Here is a 20,605-nt window from a genome sequence, read left to right as displayed (position 1 = left end):
CACACACACACACACACACACACACACACACACACACACACACACACACCCCTCTATTTCCTTCCTTTTCCCTTCCTAGTGAAATATCATCGAACAGCCAGCTCTCCACGAGACCTCATCAGCTAAAAATATCCCAGCTCCCTATGTCTGCCCTCCCCTCTTGAAGCTGGAACAGGGAATGTAGGGCAGCCTGACACAGGCTGATCCTAGAGTGAACGGCCTTGGAGTGTCTGTCCCTCTAGGGGCCCTTTCTCTCCTTCATCCATGGCCAAGGTCCAGAACATCCTCTAGGAAGTCCTCTCTGATGGCTCCAACTAGCATGGCTCTCATCTTTCTCTTGACTCTTAGAGCACTGACTGGGTGCAGCATACAAACTCATGCTTGTTTATCCATTATCTTTTCTTATTTTCTAATAACTTTGTGTGTGTCATTTCCCCAATGGACTAGCTGTCAGTTTGGTGGGGGTGTCCATCAGCACTGTGGGGTGTGGAGGCAGGTGAGGGAGGAGGCAGTGCCTTGTGCTCTATGTGGGAGATCCCCCAGAACATACTTGTAGTGCACAGGGAACAGCAAAATTGAGTGGAGGCTGGTTGCACCAGCATTTCTACAAGCTAGTAGTGGGAAGCGGGTTGGTGTATCTTGGATCCCATCAGACTCTATGTGTTGGCAAGAGTGGTGAAGGTGTGGAACATGAATATAGGCAGAGAGACTGGTGAGGCTGGAAGGAGCATTGCAGCTGGCTGTTATCAGTGTTGGGGACTGGCTAGCTTTCACCTTGTTTCATCACTGTGGTAGGAGAGTTCATGGGTATCTGTATTGGTCTGAGATCAAGGCTGACATTGCCCTAAAGGCTGTTTTTAATACCAACAGGAATTGGAGTCATGACAAAATTGGGTTTTATACTAAGCTTAGAGCTGTGTGTCTGAATTACAGTCATGGAGCTTACTCCCAATTATCCTTCTCTGGACGAGGGTGCCTAAGTGACAAATATCGGGTCCCATGTCCATTGACTGTGAGGGTCCTACAACCTTTGAGACTGATATGCCTGAGAGAATAGGGAAAGATGCTGTCATGGACCTTAGGATGGAGAATCATTGTTGCCCAGCCCTTTAGGTATCTAGAGTATGCCTAAAATCCTTAGAGAATTTATAGTGTAGAATAACCTCGCCAAAAAAACCCCCAAAAAACCAAAAACAAACATCCCTAAGAACACTTCAAATGTAAAAGAACATAAACCCAGACACACAGGTAAAAGTCTAGGTAACCAGACTCCCCAGAATGACACTTCTCAAGTCACAATGAAGTTCTTCTCATCGCCAGTGGGCAGCTTTACACTATTACTTGAAGATCATTTTAGGAACTAAACCAGAGGCATGGGCTCTCCTTGCTTTCATATGATGCTATAGGCATCCTCACAGTAGGAGAGAGGGCTGTCCTGGAAAGTATGGTGTAGTAACATGAGCATTTTCCTTTTTTCCAGTCCTTGTTAGGACTATCAGCTACAGCTGCTGCCTTCCTTCTCCCTCAGCTCAAATTCTGTGCCTCCTTGATTATGCTAACAGTAACAAGAGTCACTTCACCTCATCCCCTGTCTCAGCATACTGAGGTACCCAGAAACAATTCATCATGGAGACCTGTGTATCCAACTTTGCCTTGGGGGCTGTCCTCTCACAGGCCACACTATCCTTCTTCACACTCCACTCTTTTTTGTACTTCTTCTTAAAACTGCTCAGTACAGAAAAGATCTAAACAGATCCTTTCTAGAAGAAAAAAAAACAAATTTGAGGGGTGGAGTCACAAACTTGAGGGAGTTTGTACCCTCTCTAATCCACAGTGATGTTAAGAACCTAGAACACCTCTACGCCACTTGGCAGGTGAATCAATGCCGCATCTGCTGGGTGTCACTTTTTAGAGGTATGCCTTCTCTTACTTCATGGCTCATCTCATTGCTTGCTCTTACCCAGAGATGAGGATTCCAAACACAGTCTCATCTCCGACCTAGGGTTGCTGGGCCAGAAGTGGACTCTCACTGTGCTGATGCTATCTTGCCTTTAATTCACCTCTGATTCTCCTCCCAAAATTTGTTCCCTGACTGTCAACGTCTCATGTCATTTCCATTTGGGTCCATTTCAAAGTTCAACTCTTTCCACATGGTCTCAGCTTCATGAGTAAGGCCAACTTGAAACATAGGGCCACAACTCTTCACATGGGACATCCTCAGGAATGTGTGTTTGGGTACTGGAAGAAAGACCTCTTTCTATAGATCCAACATAACTGATTTTTATCCCCTCCCTTGGTTGGCCTTCTCTTTCTCTCTTATAGTAGACCTCTAATTAATTGAAGATCAGCTATGTGCAAATAATTGACTTTGCATCTATTTTCCAATTCTGTCCTATCCTTTCCCACCTCCACATAAGGGAGCCAACATGTTATTTTTCTCAGAACACCAAAATTCACAAGGCTGAGGAGGAAGCTGGAAACAGGATAATAGACACCTTTCTCCCTGATCTCAAACTTCTTCTTGGCTGGATAATATTTATCGAAGACTATTACATATTTTGGAGTATGTATGACATATACTGGCTCTGACTGTTCTTTCCTTGGGCCTATTCATCTCTCAGTCTACTAGATACTACAAGGTGATTGGGCAGCCCAATCACCTTTAATTGAGTATATCCTCGAAGATGTATTCTTCCTACCCATCCACAATTAGCAGGGGCAAGCAAGGTAGACAAAGATTTAGGGGGTACAGCCCAGGGCCAAGGTGATCTCATTATATTCAAGTCCAGGGGCCACAGAGTTGCTATGGAATCGGGGGGGTAGTCTGAGTTGGAAGTTCAGAGGTCTCTATACCTGAGTAATGGGGAAAGAGATTATCTCATGAATATCAGTTTCTGGAAAGTTCTGCTGGTGTTGGGGTTATGGGAAGATAGCTAGGTGTGGCCCCCCTTGTTCAAGGGCCCCTGGAAGGTAGGGTGGTAGCCAGTTCTCTGTTTGTATACCATTTTGGCCACTCATAGGGTATGAGTGTCAATGTCAATCAGTCTGATGACCTCTAACTCTTCTGGATAAACTGTTCTTGCTCATCTTGTTCTCAAAGAGGACCAAGAACATCATATCTATCTATCTATCTATCTATCTATCTATCTATCTATCTATCCATCTAGAGATATCTTGATATCTTGACTTGCATATGAATTGGATATGAGTGGGCCAGTGCTTCACAAGGTCATCAGCCTTACTCTCTCCTCCAGTGTCATGGAAGTCCAGTGGCAAGACAAAGGTAAAGAAGACTGGTGATGGCCTGGGATGCAATGGATGACCTTGGCCTTTCTAAATTAGCGCCTTTCCCAGCTCTCAGGTTGTTTGAGCAATGACTGTGGGATAAGCAATGACTGTGGGAACTATGGTGCCTGCTGGAGAATAGATATCAATCCAAGGTGAAGAACATAATTCACAAAAAATGGTGTGTTCTGTGTAGACAAGTGGATGAATAGATTATTATGACAAAATTCCATGGAGGGTGGGGAAAGTAGGGCAGCCGAGTTATATCAATGCTGGCAGAAATAGAATTGTAGTTATCAGAGCTCAAGGACTGAATGCCCATCCTACTGAAAATGATCACGTCACAGAAAGACTTTTACTAAGGAGTCTAGGAATAGTGCAGCCAAGAAATGGGAAACAGGCTGGGGACTTCCACTTGCCTCAAGAAGACAAAATGTTACAAGGGAGCCAGACATAAAGCCCAGGGCTATACCCAAAGTTACAAGTACAGTTAACAAGTGCTATTCTCTACTTTGGGTGTGGCCATTCAACCAATGCTACATCCTTTAAGTTGTACTAATGAACAACTCCTTTTCCAGCTTCCTTTTGTGTGTTGTCTTCTCCCATTAGAGTATGAGCTCCTAGAGGGCAGGGACTGACTTTTTTTTTGTATTCCTATCCCCAGAGCTTAGCACAGTGCTTGGTATATAATAGGTACTTAATAAATGTCGACTGACTGGCTTTTAATGAAGCCATGAAGACCAAAAGAGTGCTCATTAATGGTTGGATGTAAGTTTGGAGGGAGATAATGATAATAAGTAGCATTTATATAGTACTTCACAAGTGTCATTTCGTTCTGTCCTTACAACAACCCTGGGAGGTAGGTGATATTATTATCTCCATTTAACAGATGAGGAAACAGAGGCAGGCAGAGCTGAAGTGACTTTCCTGGGGTCACTCAGGTAGTAAGTGTCTGGGGATGGATTTGAACTTAAGTCTTCCTAAATTCAGGTCCATTGCTCTATCCATTGAAATACTTGGCTGCCCTTCAGTGGAATGCCCTGGGGGATCTATTGGCCATGTTCTAAATGTTAAATTTTTTTTTTGGTTAATAACTTGGTTAAATCTATAGATGGCATGCTTATTATGCTTATGGTTATTGTGTACTTTCTGCCTCTGTCTACTCTATTGAATGTAAGCTACCAGAGGGCAGACTCTGTTTCATCTTTGTCTTTGCATCTCCAGGACCAAGCACAGTACCTGGTGCACAGTAGCATTTAATAAATGCTTGTTGGTGGTTGATTGATCTTATCTGAAGATAAACACAGAGAGAGAAGTGTAGCTAACCTACTGTATGGCAGAGTCCATATTCAAAAGGATTTTGACTGGCCAAATTGAATGACAAAATTAAATTGGCATAAATGTAAAGTCTTATACTTGGATTAAAAAAAATCAAGTTTACAATATAATACGTGTGGGCATAACTACAAAGCATTTGATCTGAAAAGATGTGGATAGTATTAAAAAATACTCCAGGCCCTTCAGTGTCTGGGTTGGGTTGGAAGGGTAGTTTGAGAGCCTCTGCTACAATTATATTCATACAAGACCCTATGTGAAAAGCACAAGGTGGATCAGGTTCCTTATAGTGGTGAGATTCTAATTAGGTAGCATAGGAGAGAAAAAGTGGGGAGAATTGGTGGGATACACAAAGGCAGCTAGATGGTGTAGTGGTTAATTTGGTCTCAGACACTTGCTAGCTGTGTGACCCTGGGCAAGTAGTTGAGCGTAACTGCTGCCTGCTTCAGTTTCCTCACTTGTTAAAGGCAGATAATAATAGCAACTACTTCCCAGAGTTGTTATGAGAATAATACAAAGTAATACTTGTGAAGTGCTTTGCAAACCTTAAAGCAGTATATATATGCTAGCTATTATTATTATTCCTGGCTGGAGATACTTTAGGATCATAGATACAGACCTGGAAGGGAACTTAAAGGCCAGTCCCTTCATTTTGCAGATGAGGAAACTGAGGCAAACGGAGGTTAAGTGACTTGCCCAGGGTCATACAGGTCTTAAGTATCTGACGAAATATTTGAGCAAGCTCAGCACCCTATCCAGTATACCATGGAAGAAGAATTCATGGGGAGATGACATTGGAATTGGAACTTCAAAAAAGGACTAAGTTTTGGCTCGTGTAAGTGAGGGGTGTGTAGGGATAAGGAGGACATTTCAAGAGCACAAGCAAAGGCATAGAGAATGAAGAGCACTAGACATGCTTGGGGCAACATGAGTTATCTAGATTGGCTGGATAGCAGCGTACATGATGGAGAGCAAAGTCCCTGATCAGGGTCTACGATGTGTCTATCTTTGCACGTGCTGAAGCTTCTAAGAATGCCTTGCAAGTGATGGGAGCTTAATTGCCTAGAATTGAATGTAAGATTAGAAAGAGTAGATCATTGGAAGGGAGAGGAAGGGAAGTGACATGTATTAAGCACCTACTATGTGCCAGGCACTGTGCCAAGTGCTTTCTAAATATTATCTTATTTGAATGGCTTTGGAAAGCCAGGTTTGGATTTTTTTCCTGAAGTATTTGGGAGAGTTATTGAAGGGGTGGGTTGTGCAAGGGAATAGAACTTTCTTGTGGTTCTTGGGTTTGAGGACTGGTTCTATCTCCTTCTGACTATGTGACCTGGGAGAAAACAATTCTCTGAAACTGTAAAATAGGGATGATAATACATCTGTTTCTTCTCTTTGAATGGACACTAGCCAACTGCCTGCTCATCTTCATACAAATAGGATGGATTGGTGGAGAGCATACCTGGTCTTTCTATGTGTTTAGGTGGGTGTGGGTATCATCTCACTTTGAGTTCTATCTTTGACATTGTGTGATATCTTAGCAAATAGATCATCACTCCCCCCCCATTTGAATGTCTCAGTTTCTCTTTTTGTAAAGTGGGGATGATCTCATTTTGTCCTTTTTCAGGTTGTTGTGAGATTGAAAGAAAACTCTTCCCCCCCGCCCCCCACCCCCATGGCTGGGTCTGCCACCAGGAAGGTCAGTGACATGGCAAAATTCCTTGTGCATTCTCTGTTGCCCCATTTGGGAGGCTTTTCAACCCTACAGGTTTATAGGATATATCAAAGCAGCTCAGGCTACTCAGGTTACCTGGTAAAAAGGTTTCTACATCCTTGAGAATCCAAATGTCTGCAGGCTTCTGGACTCTCCCAAGTTTGGGGGACTCTCTCCCTACCCCATAATTAGGCAGACATCTGTAAGGTCCAGTTCCTGTTTTCCCCAGCCCTCCCAATATTTCTTCTGGGTCACTTGGCCTTAGATGGTCACCCCTGACTTCTGGCCCTGAGGGTGGGAGGGGAATGCAGTCTTTTCAGCCCCGACTGACCTCGATTCATGAAACAACATGAATAAGGCTGGTGAAAGTTGTAAATTTGTCCATAATGGAAATGTGGGGAGAGGACACCAGAGGACCTATTATCCTTGTCTACAGTGGAGCTGGGGGCGGTGATGAATCAAGTTACAGCAATTTTCCAACATCTGGCTCCAGGTCTCTTTCCTTGCCAAGGGGAATAGAGTGAAATACTGTGAATCAGGGGGAGATGTGGCTTCCTTGGGCAAGTGCAAGCAATTCTTATCCTGATCAGGAACCTTCCAAGGTCAGCACTCATGCTAGGGGCTTCCTGGGGACAGGTACTGTGTTTTCCTCCTGATCCCGAGGGCTCTCTCATGGCCAAATTATATCTTTCTCCCAAGATTGGTGGCTCCATGGGAATAGAGATTATATTTTCTCCTTCAGACTTCAGATTTCAGCCTTCCAGAGTTCAGGGGCTGTGAAATTCCTTGGTAATGAAGGAATTTCTGAGTACAGCTTCCTGTCTCCCCTCTCAGCCCAAGCACTCTGTAAGGACAGGGGGCTTGTCTCTCCTCTTTGACCAGAGATTCTCTGAGGAAGGTAGGGCTGTGATTCTCCCTTCAGATCTCCAGCTGTATCCTGAAAAGATAGTCCAGGGCATAGATCCTGAACTCAAAAGACCCTGTTGGACTTCTCTCTTAGGTGACCTGAAGATTTGTGTGGTGCTATACCACATGAGGAAGGTTCTTGGTTATCTACTCAGAGGGCAGAGAGGCTTAGGACATGCCTGAAAGTTCCCTGTTTCTGTGATGCTCTTACTGAGGACATACTTAGAGGTAAGCCCATTTTAAAGATCAGGAATCCTCATCTCTGAGGGAGAGAAGTTCTACAGAATAATAATGGTAGAATGGGGACTGGGACTGAGGCCCCCTCTCACCCCCTGCTGTGATCTCTCCATTGCATCATGCTGCCTTCCCAGGTGCATTTCTGCAATTCCATGGTTTCCCCAGAAACCTGTAGGCATGCACCTCATGCCTCCTCTTTATCCAAACCCCAGTTACACTATTCTTTGGAGGTATGAAAAGACCTGCTTTCCTGCAGCTTCCTCAAACAGAAGCCCCCTTTGATTATGGAGCCATTTGGAGCCCGACGCCACAGCTCATCTCTTGGCCCGAAGCCAATCCTCTTTCTTCTGCTGACAGCTGAGCTGGGGTTTGGTATGTGCTGGCTTGGGCTCTGTGTTCTCTCCCACCCTTCGGTGCTGCCAAGAGCATCGGAGAGACGGCTGCCAGCAGAGATGTGCGAAACCTAGTCATGGGAATGGTGGGGGAGGCTCAAAAGTCACAGGCTACACTGGGGGATATGCCATGCACCAACCAGCATTGACCCATTAGCCAGACTCAACCTAAGGTCTCCCTACCCTCACCTGGGCTGGGTCTGCTCTAGCCTGGTGAAAGAGTCGGACTTAGGGATGTCATTTCCCAACTCAGAAGACCAGCTCGAAGGATTCAGGCTGGAGGTTGGCTTTCTCTCCCATGATTATCTGCCTTCCCACCCCACTGCCTAAGTTCCCTGCAGAGAAATATCCCTAGGGACAAGAATAGTAAGAGAGGAGCTGTGCTGTCATTCCATGGTTTAGATTCCATCTTGCTTTTTTCCCCAGAGCTATAACTAGCATTTCTTCCACCTGGGGCAAGCTTCACAAAATGCAACTGGGACAAATGGGACAAAAACAATCCTCCAATCAACTTCGCAAGACAAATTCAGTTGGAGGTGGGGGGGGGGGGAGAAAAAGAGAGAAGAGAGAGAGAGACAGAGACAGAGACAGAGAGACAGAGACAAATAGAGAGACAGACAGTGACAGAGAGACAGAGAGAGAGGGTCTGACAGAGGGGAAAGAGGAGGAGGAGGAAGAGGAGGAGAGAAAGACAGACAGACAGAGACAGACATACAGAGAGAGACAAAGAAACAGAGACAGAGAAAGACAGAGAAACAGAGAGACAGAGATAGAGAGACAGACAGAGAGACAGACAGAGGAACAGAGACGGAGAAACAGAGAAACAGAGACAGAGTGGCAGAGAAATAGAAAGACAGAGAGATAGAGAGAGAGACACACACACACACACAGATAGAGAGACAAAGAGAGAAACAGAGAAAGACCCCAGGATACAGAGGCTGCTTCAGAATTATAAGCCATCTGGTAGCTTTCAGTTCCCGCTAGCTAGGTAGAAAGCTAACCTGCTCTCTAGGCCTAGGCCTAAGTTGTTCCCATGCTCCTGAAGGAGCTTGTCACTACCCTCTAAATTTTGTTGCCCTTTGGGAAGTCCAGGTCACCCCACCCTAGTTATGACATTTCTGCTGCCTCGTTGATGTTGCACATGTGGGTGGTCACTCTACTCACACAAATAACAGCCCCACCCAGTAGCTGGTATTCAAGAGCTTGAATAGTCAAAAATACTTTCCCTGGTAGCCAGCCTTCTGCCTTCAGCTCAGTTGATCCTGGGAGGATCACTTCATCACTGCACCTGTCTTCCAAGGTTTTCTGGATTGTTAATTTGTACTTTGCTGCTTGGCCTTTGAGGACCCAAGGTCTCAAACTATTTGAGAACCTCTATGCTTCAGTGAGACATTGAAACAGGACTTTTGTGAGGGAATAATAATAAAAAAAACAATACTGACTTATATGTGGCTGGATCCAGTATTTGAAAAGAAACAAATAATACCAAACCCTCACAATAGCCCCCTGGTATGTAGGACAAGTATTCCTAGCCCCTATGCCCAGATGAGGAAAATGAGTTCTATAGAGATGAAGAGACTCGTCCAAAGTCACACAATGAATTATGGACAGAATTGGGACTAGAAAGCATGGCTCCTGGCTCCTGACTCCCTGTCTGTGGATCATTCCACTGTAGATGCTGCCCTGAGACTCCCCTTTCCATTCCCTCTTTGATTAGGGTAGAAATTTAAAGGTTCTAGCTAGGACGGGAGCATTCCTGGAGTGTTGGCCCTAAGGCATTGCCACCCACTGGAGAGAAGACAAGATGCAGTCTGAGATGGAGTGGAGAAAGAAAGGGGAAGGAGAGAGGCAGGAGATGGAGAGTGACAAGATGCTATTTCCAGCCTTTTCCATTTCTATTTTCCCAAAGGCAGTGAAATTGCTTCCTAGAGATGTCTCTTTAAATGAATGGGTGGGAAAGCATTGGACCAGTATAGTGGTTAGAATGATCTTTCCATTAGTGTTGGGGTGATGGGGATGTGGGATGTCTTCGAATATAGGCAAAGTTAGGAGTGACCATAGCAGTGATCTTAATAGTGAATTTAAATCTTAGAACACTGAAATAACAGAATCATAGGCTTAAAGCCCGAAGGGTACCTCAGAAGTCATCCAGCCTAACTCCTTCATTTTATAGGTGAAAAAACTGAGGTCCAAAGAGATGAAATGGCTTACCCAAGGTCACACAGGTAGGAAGTAGCATAGAAATGTTTCAAATTCAAGCCCTCTGACACCAAATCTGATGCTCTGAGAGACAGAATGAGGCAGGTAGGTGGCCCAGCAGGTAGAGCTCTGGGATTAGAATGAAGAAGATCTGAGTTCAAATCTAGATACTTCCCTGACCTTGGGCAAGTTTTCTTAATTGTGAAATGGGCAGCTAGGTGGCTCAGTGTATAGAGCACCAGGCCTGGAGTCAGGAAGAGTCATCTTCATAAGTTCAAATCTGGCCCCAGATACTAACTGTGTGACTCCGGGCAAGTCACTTAACCCTTTTGGCCTCAGTTTCCTCATCTGTAAAATGAACTGGAGAAGGAAATGGCAAACCATTTCTTTGCCAAGAAAACATCAAATGGGGTCACAAAGAGTCAGGCAAGAATGAACAACAAAATGGGGATAATAAATAGCACCTACAACCCAGAGTTACTGAGAGGACCAAATGAGATAATATTTATAAAGCACTTAGAAAAAAGAAACAAAACCACTGAGTGCAGTACCTGGCACACAGTAGGTGCTATTATATATGATTATGTCATCATCATCATTATTATATAGTGTGTTTGTATGTAATATTAATATAGTTGTTTGCATGTAATTTCTCCCACTGATTGCAAGTGAGGGCAGGGTCTATCTTTTGTCTTTCTTTGTAATATTAACACATAGCTCAATGCCTGACACGTAGTAAGTGAATATTTGTTACAGGGTGGATATGAGGAAGGCAATTTAAATAAAACTTAAAATGTTATGAGAATGAGTTGTCATTATTAACACATGGTGGGAGAGGTGGGGGCATGTGGAATGTGCTCATTGGAGAAACAAGGCAGTGGGACAGATCTTCTTATGGGAAAGGATTGAGGTGGTTTAAGTCTGACCATTTCCTATGTCATGTTGGAGGTAGGTGGGGCTGACCAAGCAGGGGGGCCGCACTGCTGACTCTCAGGGATGCCTGGTTTGGGGATCCCAGGTGCCTGGTGGTCATACTTCCTCCACTGGAGTGGGAGCTGCAGGGAGAGTCTACCTGGCAGAACAGCTTCAGTTGTTGGGGGTTTGTTGGTGATGCCTCTTCTGATACCCTTCTCCAGGAAATAGCAGAGTCTTCTTATACCTTCCTTATCCCCTGCCCCTATCTATGCATTCTAAAATCTGGTAACACCGGCTTCTTGCTGTTTCTTACAATCTTCTGACCCCATGCATTTTCACTGATAGTCCTTCATCTCTACCTTCTGGCTTTTTTTTTTGGCTAGGCAATGGGGTTAAGTGACTTGCCCAGGGTCACACAGCTAAGTAAGTGTCAAGTGTCTGAGAATCAGATTTGAACTCAGGTCCTCCTGACTCCAGGGCTGTTGCTGTATCCACTGCACCACCTAGCTGCCTCCTTCCCTGACTTTCTTCAAGTCCTTGCTAAAACCCACCTTCTACAAGGAGTTATTCCAAATCCCCCTTAATGCTAGTCCTTCCTTCTGTTGATTATCTCCAATTTATTCTGACTGTATCTTGTTTGGATGTAGTTGTTGGCATGTTATCTTCCCCATTAGACTGTGAGCTCCTTGAGGGCAGGGATTGCCTTTTGCCTTTTTTTGTCTCCCTAGGGCTTAGCACATTGGCTGGCACATAGTAGGCATTTAATAAATGCTTGTTGACTGCCTGCCTGATGGAGCCTCCATGATCAATTGTCCCTTTGGATCTGGGAAGGTGGGTCTGTTTGTGAAGAGGCTTGAAAGGTGGTGCAGCACAGTCTGATCTTTGGTAGGGGATGGAAAGGATGCTCTGAACCAGAGCAGGCAGGTCCCTCCCTAGGCCGTCAGATCATGGGGCAATATGTCTCAGAGCACTCTGAGGATGCCATCAACCAAGTATCCCTTTTGACCAAGCAGGTCGTGCTGTAAGGAACACCAATAAGTCTGAGGCAGATAGGAGGTAGGGTGGATAGAGTGTTTGTCTTGGACTTAGGAAGATCTGAGTTTGATTCCTGCCTCAAACACTGTGATACTGGGCAAAGAATTTAACCTCTCAGAGCTTCACCTTTCTTATATGTAAAATGGGGATAATAATAGTGCTACCTCCTAGTATTGTGGAGAAGATCTAATGCATCCTTAATGCTCTATATAAATAAATTTTAACTACTGAGTCAAAATCCACGCTTGCTCATATGTAAATTAGGGAATAATTCTTTACAAAGAAAAAAAAGTGATGTGCAGTAGAAAGAGAGCTCGGCCTGGAGTGGAGAGACATCTATATGGGTTTCGGTCTTGCCTCTGACCCTTGCTAGCTTTGTGACTATGGGTGAGTCTGGGCCTCTCTGAGGCTCCATTTCCTCATCTGTGAAATAGGGATGATAATCCCTGCAGTATTTACCTTACAGAGTTGTTGTGGGAATCTAATGAGATAATATAGAGAAAGTGTTTTGCAAATCTGAAAGTACCGTATGAATGTCCTTTACTATTATCATTCAGTTCTATGGAAGGATTTTTCAATTTACATGAGGTATCTCTGAAAGAGTTCTTTCTTCTTCTTCTTCTTCTTTTTTTTTTTTTTTTTGGCTTGGCAATGGGGTTAAGTGACTTGCCCAGGGTCACACAGCTGGTAAGTGTCAAGTGTCTGAGGTCAGATTTGAGCTCAGGGCTTCCTGAATCCAGGGCTGGTGCTCTATTCACCGAGACATCTAGCTGCCCCATGAAAGATTTCTTTCAGAGAATTGGACCTGGCTGGGTTCAAATTCTGCCTTTGGTCCTTACTACCCCCGAGATAAAAAATGAAGGTGGTTGAACTAAGGTTCTTTTGGACCCTAAATTAAGGATAGTGGCTACTTATGTGCACCAGGAATGTGACAATGAACATTTAAAAAAAAAAAGAAAAAAACTCACACAATGATTTGGGAACACAGCTTTTTGTAAAGCAGGGCACCCTGCCACACAGTCAGTTTTCTCCTTCACTTCCCTCCCCTCTCCTTCTCAAGTGAAGGGTCATGTTGATAGGTCCTGTACATCAAATATGGTGGAGAAGGCTGTGTAGGTCAGCGATGCCCTGCTCAGGTGTCTCTGTCTCTGCTGTTAAGCCTTGAAATTGACCTGACTCTGGCCGCAGTTTGACTCCTAATCCTAGCCACAGGCTACTGGCTTCTAACCCCTGCCAAACACTGAATTTGAAGTCAGAAGATCTGGGTTCAAATTCTGCCCTTACTATTTAACTACCACTGAGACCTAAAATGAGGGACTAGGATAGAGACCCTAACCCCAGACCGCACCCAAAGGAGCATGTGAATAGTTCAATAGTTCAGTAAAATCCATCATCATACCTAGAGCTCAAACTCAGAATATATACATACAAACATGTATGCATACATATAAACACACATATACATATACACACATGTATATATGTGTACATATACACATGTATACGTGTACATATACACACATGTATATATGTGTACATATACACATACATACATATTTATATATATACAAATCTATCTATCTATCTATCTATCTACCCATCTATCTCCTAGTAGGTTAGAAATACTGGTTTGGAAGGGGAAGGATCACCTCTTCAACCACAGCAATTAAACATAAAAGCCAAGTGCTGCATTTGGTATTATTATAATGAAGACACTAAGTTCAGTTTGCCTAGCATCTTCCTAATTTAGATATGTTTACCGGTTGAGGGTGTCATGAAAGGAACCTCAGATTCGTACCTCATTTCTGCAGATAGATGTATGTCTTTATCATCTAGATCTCTTCCCCATTCTTTGTTCCAATGATTTTTTTTGCCTGTTTTCCCTGACTCTAGTCTCTGAAATGCCATCTGACCATCCAGCTAGCCATCTTGCCATCAGCCCTGCCACCATGCTGAGCACTCCTTCCCTGCCCCACCGTCTTCTTATACACTTTCTGCCTCTTGCTTTGAGAAGAGTAATCAATGCTCCCACTGGTTCTGGAAAGAGGGCGTCAGTTAATCCCCATCTAGCTCCTCTCAGCTTTCCTGTGACTGGCCAAATCAAAACATCCCTTCCTGGCTGCCACTCCCCTTATGTGTGCTGCCTCCCCCTACTAAAATGTCAGCTTCTTAATGGTAGGCATTGCCTTACCTTTTACATTGTATACTTAATTTTGACATAAAGCAAGTGCTTGAGAAATGCTTTTCATTCATTCATTCATTCACTCATTCCCTGACCCCAAATTAATCTTTCTCATATACTTCTCTGATCAATTTATTCCTTAGCTTAGGTATCCAGTGGAGAACAAAATACAACTTCTTTAACTTGGCACTCAAGGCCTTTCTTTGACTTATCTCATAGGACTCCGTTTTATACACACCACATTTTGGCAAAACTACACTACTGGTTATCTCACCCTCTCTTGCTTTCTTGCACTTATCCAGGGATCTTCCTGACCCATATCTGGAACAGACTTCCTCCACAACTCTGCCTTTTGAAATCCTACCCATCCTCCTAAGCCAGATCAGGTACCACATCTTCCATGAAGCGTTCCCTGATTGTCTCAGGTAGAGGCAATCCTTTTTCCAACCCTATTTGTCACATCTCTGCTCTCTCTTTTTATTTTGTGCTATAGTTATGAGTGTACATGTCTCATACCCATGACCCATGACTGCAAATATGTTGAGAACAAGGAGGGCACCTGTGGTTTTGTTTTTGTTTTTGTTTTTGTTTTTGTTTTTGTTTTTTTGGTGAGGCAATTGGGGTTAAGTGACTTGCCCAGGGTCACACAGCTAGTGTCAAGCCTCTGATCTGAGACCGAATTTGAACTCAGGTCCTCCTGACTTCAGGGCTGGTGCTCTATCCACTGCACCACCTAGCTGCCCCTTATGGGCACCTGTTTTTCATTTTTTGGATATTCTAGTTGTACAGTATAGTAACTTATATACAGTTCAATTGAACTGACTTGAAAATTAGTCTCAGGGATTAAATGAGATCTCAGGTCATTTTGGGAAACTGAGCTCCTCAGGGACAGGGACTACTCCTGAGTTCTACTGTATACAGCTCATGTCAGGTCTTTAAAGAGGCCTCCTGGGTCCGCCAGTTTTGGATCAGGCACCATGGTGGTAACAGGAGGAGAAGACACAATCCCCTGTTCTAGGGAGTTCAGCCTCTAGCAAGGCGGGGAGACAAGAGTTATACAGAAGGAGCAATTACAGAAGTTTGTTACTGGGTCCGACCAAAGGGCAGACAGCGGCTGAGACCAGAAGTTCCATAAGAATTTAGAGACTGGGGGCTGGGTTAGAGAGGGAGAGGGAGGATCAGTGTGGTTTGCAGCGGGCAGGAAAGGGGCAGATTCTGTCCTGTATTTACAGTGAGCTTGATAATCCCTGGAAGTGTAACTAGCAGTTTTTGGACCTGGGGTAAGTTGCGTAACAAGTACCCTCCATTTATTTTCGGGGAGGGGAGCACAGCTGGACACTGTGAGTCTGAGCCTCGATGGGAGGAACACTGCCATCTAGCCGCTTCCTATTTCTCCCATTTGTTCTCCCTAACTAGCTGTGAAGCTTAGCTGTTTGCAGCCACTGAAAGTGCATCCCTTTAGATCCCAGCCCCTTGGGCCAAAACCCAGTCTTCTTGTCCTCATTTTCGTTCTGCTGACCCCAAATCAGAAAGATCCTGGGTCTTTCCTCTAGTGAATCCACAAAGGGGGGTGGCAGCACTGAGTCACCTAAATTCTCATCCAATCCACTTTAAGACTAAGGACGTTTGTGTGGCTGTTTAGTAATTGTCTAGAAGAGGCAGTCAGGCAATGAACAAAGGTAGTTGGGACTGAGAGTGTTTGTGGATAGGGTTGAGGGTGAATGTGGGGCTGATATTCGGGGTTAAGTCTTGTTCCAGGGTTAGGACTCAATCTGTCTATTGCCAAGGTTGAAGGTCAAAGAATCATATATTTTGAGCTGGAAGGTACTATAGGGGGAAGGGACCATCAACTGAGACGGAGAGATTTTGTCAAGATCACCTAGGCAATAAGTAGTGACATCAGGATTCAAACCCATGTCCCTTGACTCCAAATCCAGAATTCTTCCTCTGTATCTCACTACTTTCTAAGGATTAGATAGGAAGGTTAGGGGTCAGTATGGGGCCAGTTTGTCAGTCTGTGACCAGAATGGGCAGCTAGTTTAATGACCAAATTAAGAGTCAATCTGTAGCTTTGGTTAGGGTTCAGTCTGTGACCAGGGTTGTAGGTCATTCGTATGACCCTGATTGAAAGGATCCTAAGAATACTCAAGAAGTCTGTCTTAAGTGGAGGCTGTTCACACAGTAAAGCTTCCTAGTAGGGTTCAACTTGCCCAGTTTCGTGGGTGTTTGGAATCTCAGTTTTGTTTTTTTTTTTTAAATTTAATTTAATTTTATTTGGCAAGGTAATTGGGGTTAAGTGACTTGCCTAGGGTCACACAGCTAGTAACTGTCAAGTTACTACCAAGTCTGGTCTGAGACTGGATTTGAACTCAGGTCCTCCTGACTCCAGGGCCAGTGCTCTATCCACTGCACCACCTAGCTGCCCCTATTTTGTTTTTTTCTTAAGAGGGTTAGGTAGATTTTTAGGAGCCATGCCACCTTGCCTTGGGTACAATCAGCCTGGGTGGGTAAGATGACCTTTACTCATCCTTGGGCTCACCAAGGCTCAGCTTCCAGTCCCATGACTATGAATCACCAGAGTTGGAAGGAATTTCACTGTTCAGACCCCCAAAAGAATCCCTAGCAATCACACCTAACAAGACTCCCAAAAGAATCCCTAGCAATCACACCTGACAAGTACCTAACAGGTACTAGCTGTGTCAGCCTGGGCAAGTTGACCACTTAACCTCTATGAGCCTCAGTTTCCTCATCTGTAAAATGGAAATCATAATAGTATTTCCCTCACAGGGTTGTTGTGAGGCTCAGATGAGATAAATATGAAAGAGTTATATAAATGAGTCATTATTGTTATTATAGCTCTGATTGTTAGCAAGTTGTCCCAGCAAGTTAAACCTAAGTTTACTTCTTTCTGCCTTCCACCCAGTTTTCCTGATTTTGCTCTTTGGAGCCAAACAGAACAAATCTCATCCCTCTTTCCATACGATAAACTTTCACATACTTCAAGACAGGTAGCTTGTCATCTCTCTCTTCTTCCTCCTCCTCTCCACCCCTCCCCCAACCCTCTACTCTTCTTAAAGGGGAACCCTCCTTTCTCGTGGAAAGTAGCTTATTTTCAAGGGAAAACAAGCCTCATACTACTCACAAGTTATTTTGAATAATACAGGCAGGGACAGTGGATAGAGTGCTGAACTTAGAGTCAGGAAGACCTGAATTTAAATCTGGCCTCAGACACTTACTAGGTGTGTTTCCCTGGACAAATCACTTAACCACTGTCTGTCTCAGTTTCCTCATTTGTAAAATGGAGATAATAATAGCACCTACCTCCTAGGGTTGTTATGAGGTTCAAATAAAAATAATATTTGTATTTCTTCACAAATCTTAAAGCACTCTATAAATGCTAACTGTTATTATTAATTGCTCTATTGTTTAGAAAGCTTTCCTGACCTAACTACCAGCAGCTTTCCTTTCCCCTTCCCTATATTTTTGCTTCCTTTCCCAAAATTTCCCAATGCCCCATCGGCAACCATATTTCTTGATGCCAAAGGAATGAATCTGGGAGTCCTGGGGAGATTTGTGGAGAGATGTGTTCAGTTCAGAGACAAATCCAAGTAGTTATTTTCTGTGGGTGAGATAGTCTGAAGTCATACAGCTATGTGGGGGAGCATATCCTCCCCTTCAGTGACATATAGTCCAAACCAAGGGGAATAGATTTTGCCCTGAAGTCACAGTTAAACAGAAATCCAGTGCTCTAGGTCCCCTGCAATACAACCATTTGATGGGTGATGATATAGTGGAGGGAGCTCTGGACTCCAGAAGATCTGGGTTTGAATTCTGCCTCAAATACTTACTGTAAGCCGTGTGCTGCTGGGCAGACTTAAGAGCTCTGTGCCTGTTTCCTCATCTTTAAAATGAGGAGTTTCAATTAGATATCCTCTAAGATATCCTCTACAGCTATGATCCTAGGAAGTCCTCAAAACACCATCTTACATTGAGAAGCCACATGATTATTTTGATAACATATCTTCCCTTTCTTTTCACCCCCAGTATTTGCTTATAGTTTCACATAAGATTCTACAGCTCTGCAAAGCAAATTGATCGCCGCCCTTCCCCCCCCCCACCCAGCCCATAAGGGAAACAATTGTCCTCTTCCTTCCACGAGGGGCTCAGGTCCCTCCAGACAAGGAGAGAAACATCTAACGCACTTGTCAGGGGAGTTTAAACTAAAATGGGAGAGATATTACACTGGAAAATGATAGGTGTCTAACCCCATCCCTACCCAGTGTTCCCGAGGCTGATCAGGGATTCATGGGGAATAGACTTTGCAAGAGCCTGGAAGTTGAAGTTGAAGGGGTTTAGTGGAAGGATCGCTGGACTTAGGAGTTTGAGTTCCTCCCAGCCCTGCCACTAAAGTAGCTGTGACCTTGGGCAAATTGCTTCCCCTCTCTGGGCCTCAGTTACCTCATCTGTAAAATGAGGGTTTGGAATTAAATAAAAATGTTAAGTAATGATGAGTCCCTTTAAGCTTGAAATCGATAACCCCATGAGAAGGGTGGCTCCAATATCACCCCAAATCCAAGGGGCATTCTGAGTAGGATCCAGGGGTTGTGTAGCCATCTCGACCCTGCCAGCGGAGGGTAAGGAACCACAGCCCTACTTTGTTAACAGATGGTGAGATTGGGAAGTTGGAAAAAAGCTGTATCTGGGCCCTGGCTGTGATCCTTTCCAGCCTCTGCATCCCATCTTCTCCTATTTGTACCAGAGTTCTCAAGCTCTCGTTTGTCTCTTGCTCCAGATTAAAACATCAAACAAAGCAATTCCCCCTGAGGTAGGAGGGACTAAAGACTCCCCCTCCCCTGGAGGTATTCACTGTAAGAGAGGAGCAATGCTCGACCCAAATCGAGGTAGCTCTAATGGGGACATTTCAGGCACTGTGGCAGTCTGGGGGTGGGTTTTTGCTAAGGAATTTTCCCCGGTGCTCATGTCAGACCTTGTGGGCAACCACCCACTCTGCCTATAGGTAAGGCTGGCCCACCCTGGATGATAAGTTTGGGGAGTTCTTATGACCTTTTCCTTACCATTTTTGTTTTTTGTTTTATTATGATTGGATTTGTTTAAATATATATGTGTATCTATTTCCCCACCTGCCCACCCCATTCCCACCCCCATCCCTTTTGCTCCTCTCAGTTTTTCCCTTTGACTTTCTGCCTGGTTGCTGCATATGGCAGGACAGTTTGGGTGCTTTTGTCCGACACCGTTTGGGTGCTAGTGTTCCGTGTGACTCTGCGGGTCTGCCCTGACCCTGGGGTGAGTGTAGGGACATGACTCCCATTCCGGCTTGTGAGGGGAGACCTCCGTGGCTTGCAGGATGCCAGGGGAGGTTTGAGGGGTGCCACATGGGCCTCTGTCTGAGGGGGGTTGGGGGATGGGGCTCCCCTATCCTCTTCCTCTTCTTCCTCCCCCTCTCCTTCCTCATCATCACAGCAGAGAGCATGATAGAGCACCTTGTCACTGAAACGCACCCGCTCCCTGGTGCCCGGGGTCCGATGGGCCTGCTGGCCCTTGGGGGGCTCAGGGGGACAAGAACTGAAGGCTTCCTCACTGGAAGAGTCGGGAGTCTCAATACGGGGCCCGTTGGGGATAAGCACGCCTCCATTCATCAGCCTGTAGTCAGGGGTGGGAGGCTGTCGGGCTGGCTCAGGGCCGTCGCCTGAGTCTGAAGGGGTTGAGATGTCCAAGAAAGAGCAGAATTCCCAGCTGTCAGAGAGGATGTCTGAGGTCATGAAATCCAGGTGGGTCAGGTCGAAGGGGCCACTCCCACCACCTTTCTCACTGCTAGATGTGCTGCTGACCGTGGCTGTTGTCCAATCGTCAGGCTCAAGCTCAAAGTCAAAATCGGAGGTCAGCTTGTCTATCTGGCTCACCACCTGCTCCAGGATGCAGGAAGAGGAGACATAAGGAGAAAGACAGTGTAAACACTTCTACAGCCTTGTCCTCCCACTCCCTTCCCTTTTAATAGGCTGGAAGGGACATTAGAGTTCATCTGCCCCACCCCCTTCATTTTATACCGAATGAAACTGAGGTTCCCATAGAGGAAATAACTAGCCTATGGTCACATAGCTAGGTTCCAAGCTTGGGTTCAATGTTTGATGTGCAATACCAGAGCTATCTCAACATCCTTTCTCTTCCTTCTTCCATCCAGTCTTTTGGACAGAATATATATGTGTATCTATTTCCCCACCTGCCCACCCCATCCCCACCCCCATCCCTTTTGCTCCTCTCAGTTTTTCCCTTTGACTGAAAAAAGAGAGTGGGATTTGAAATCATGGTGGAGTTCTGGCTCCAATTGTACGATCAGGGGGCAAGTCATTTAATCTTTTTTTTTTGTCCTCAGTTTCTTCACCTGTGAAA

The 20,605-nt window shown here is 44.8% G+C and overlaps 1 protein-coding gene across 1 annotated transcript in view; it reads right to left on the bottom strand.

Annotated features, from left to right (window-relative positions):
- Positions 1-19,375: 19,375 nt before the first annotated feature.
- Positions 19,376-20,605, bottom strand: part of INSYN1 (inhibitory synaptic factor 1) — a 55,975-nt gene continuing 54,745 nt past the window's right edge. Inside the window, exon 2 of the mRNA XM_027858272.1 lies at positions 19,376-20,121. Within this exon, the coding sequence (XP_027714073.1) occupies positions 19,378-20,121 (744 nt within the window). The 3' untranslated portion in view covers positions 19,376-19,377. The remainder of the gene's footprint in view (positions 20,122-20,605) is intronic.

Source organism: Vombatus ursinus, unplaced genomic scaffold (genome assembly GCF_900497805.2).
Source record: "Vombatus ursinus unplaced genomic scaffold, bare-nosed wombat genome assembly UNPS02012811.1, whole genome shotgun sequence".
Taxonomy (NCBI): Eukaryota; Metazoa; Chordata; class Mammalia; order Diprotodontia; family Vombatidae; genus Vombatus; species Vombatus ursinus.
This window is presented reverse-complemented; position numbering and strand designations above follow the sequence as displayed.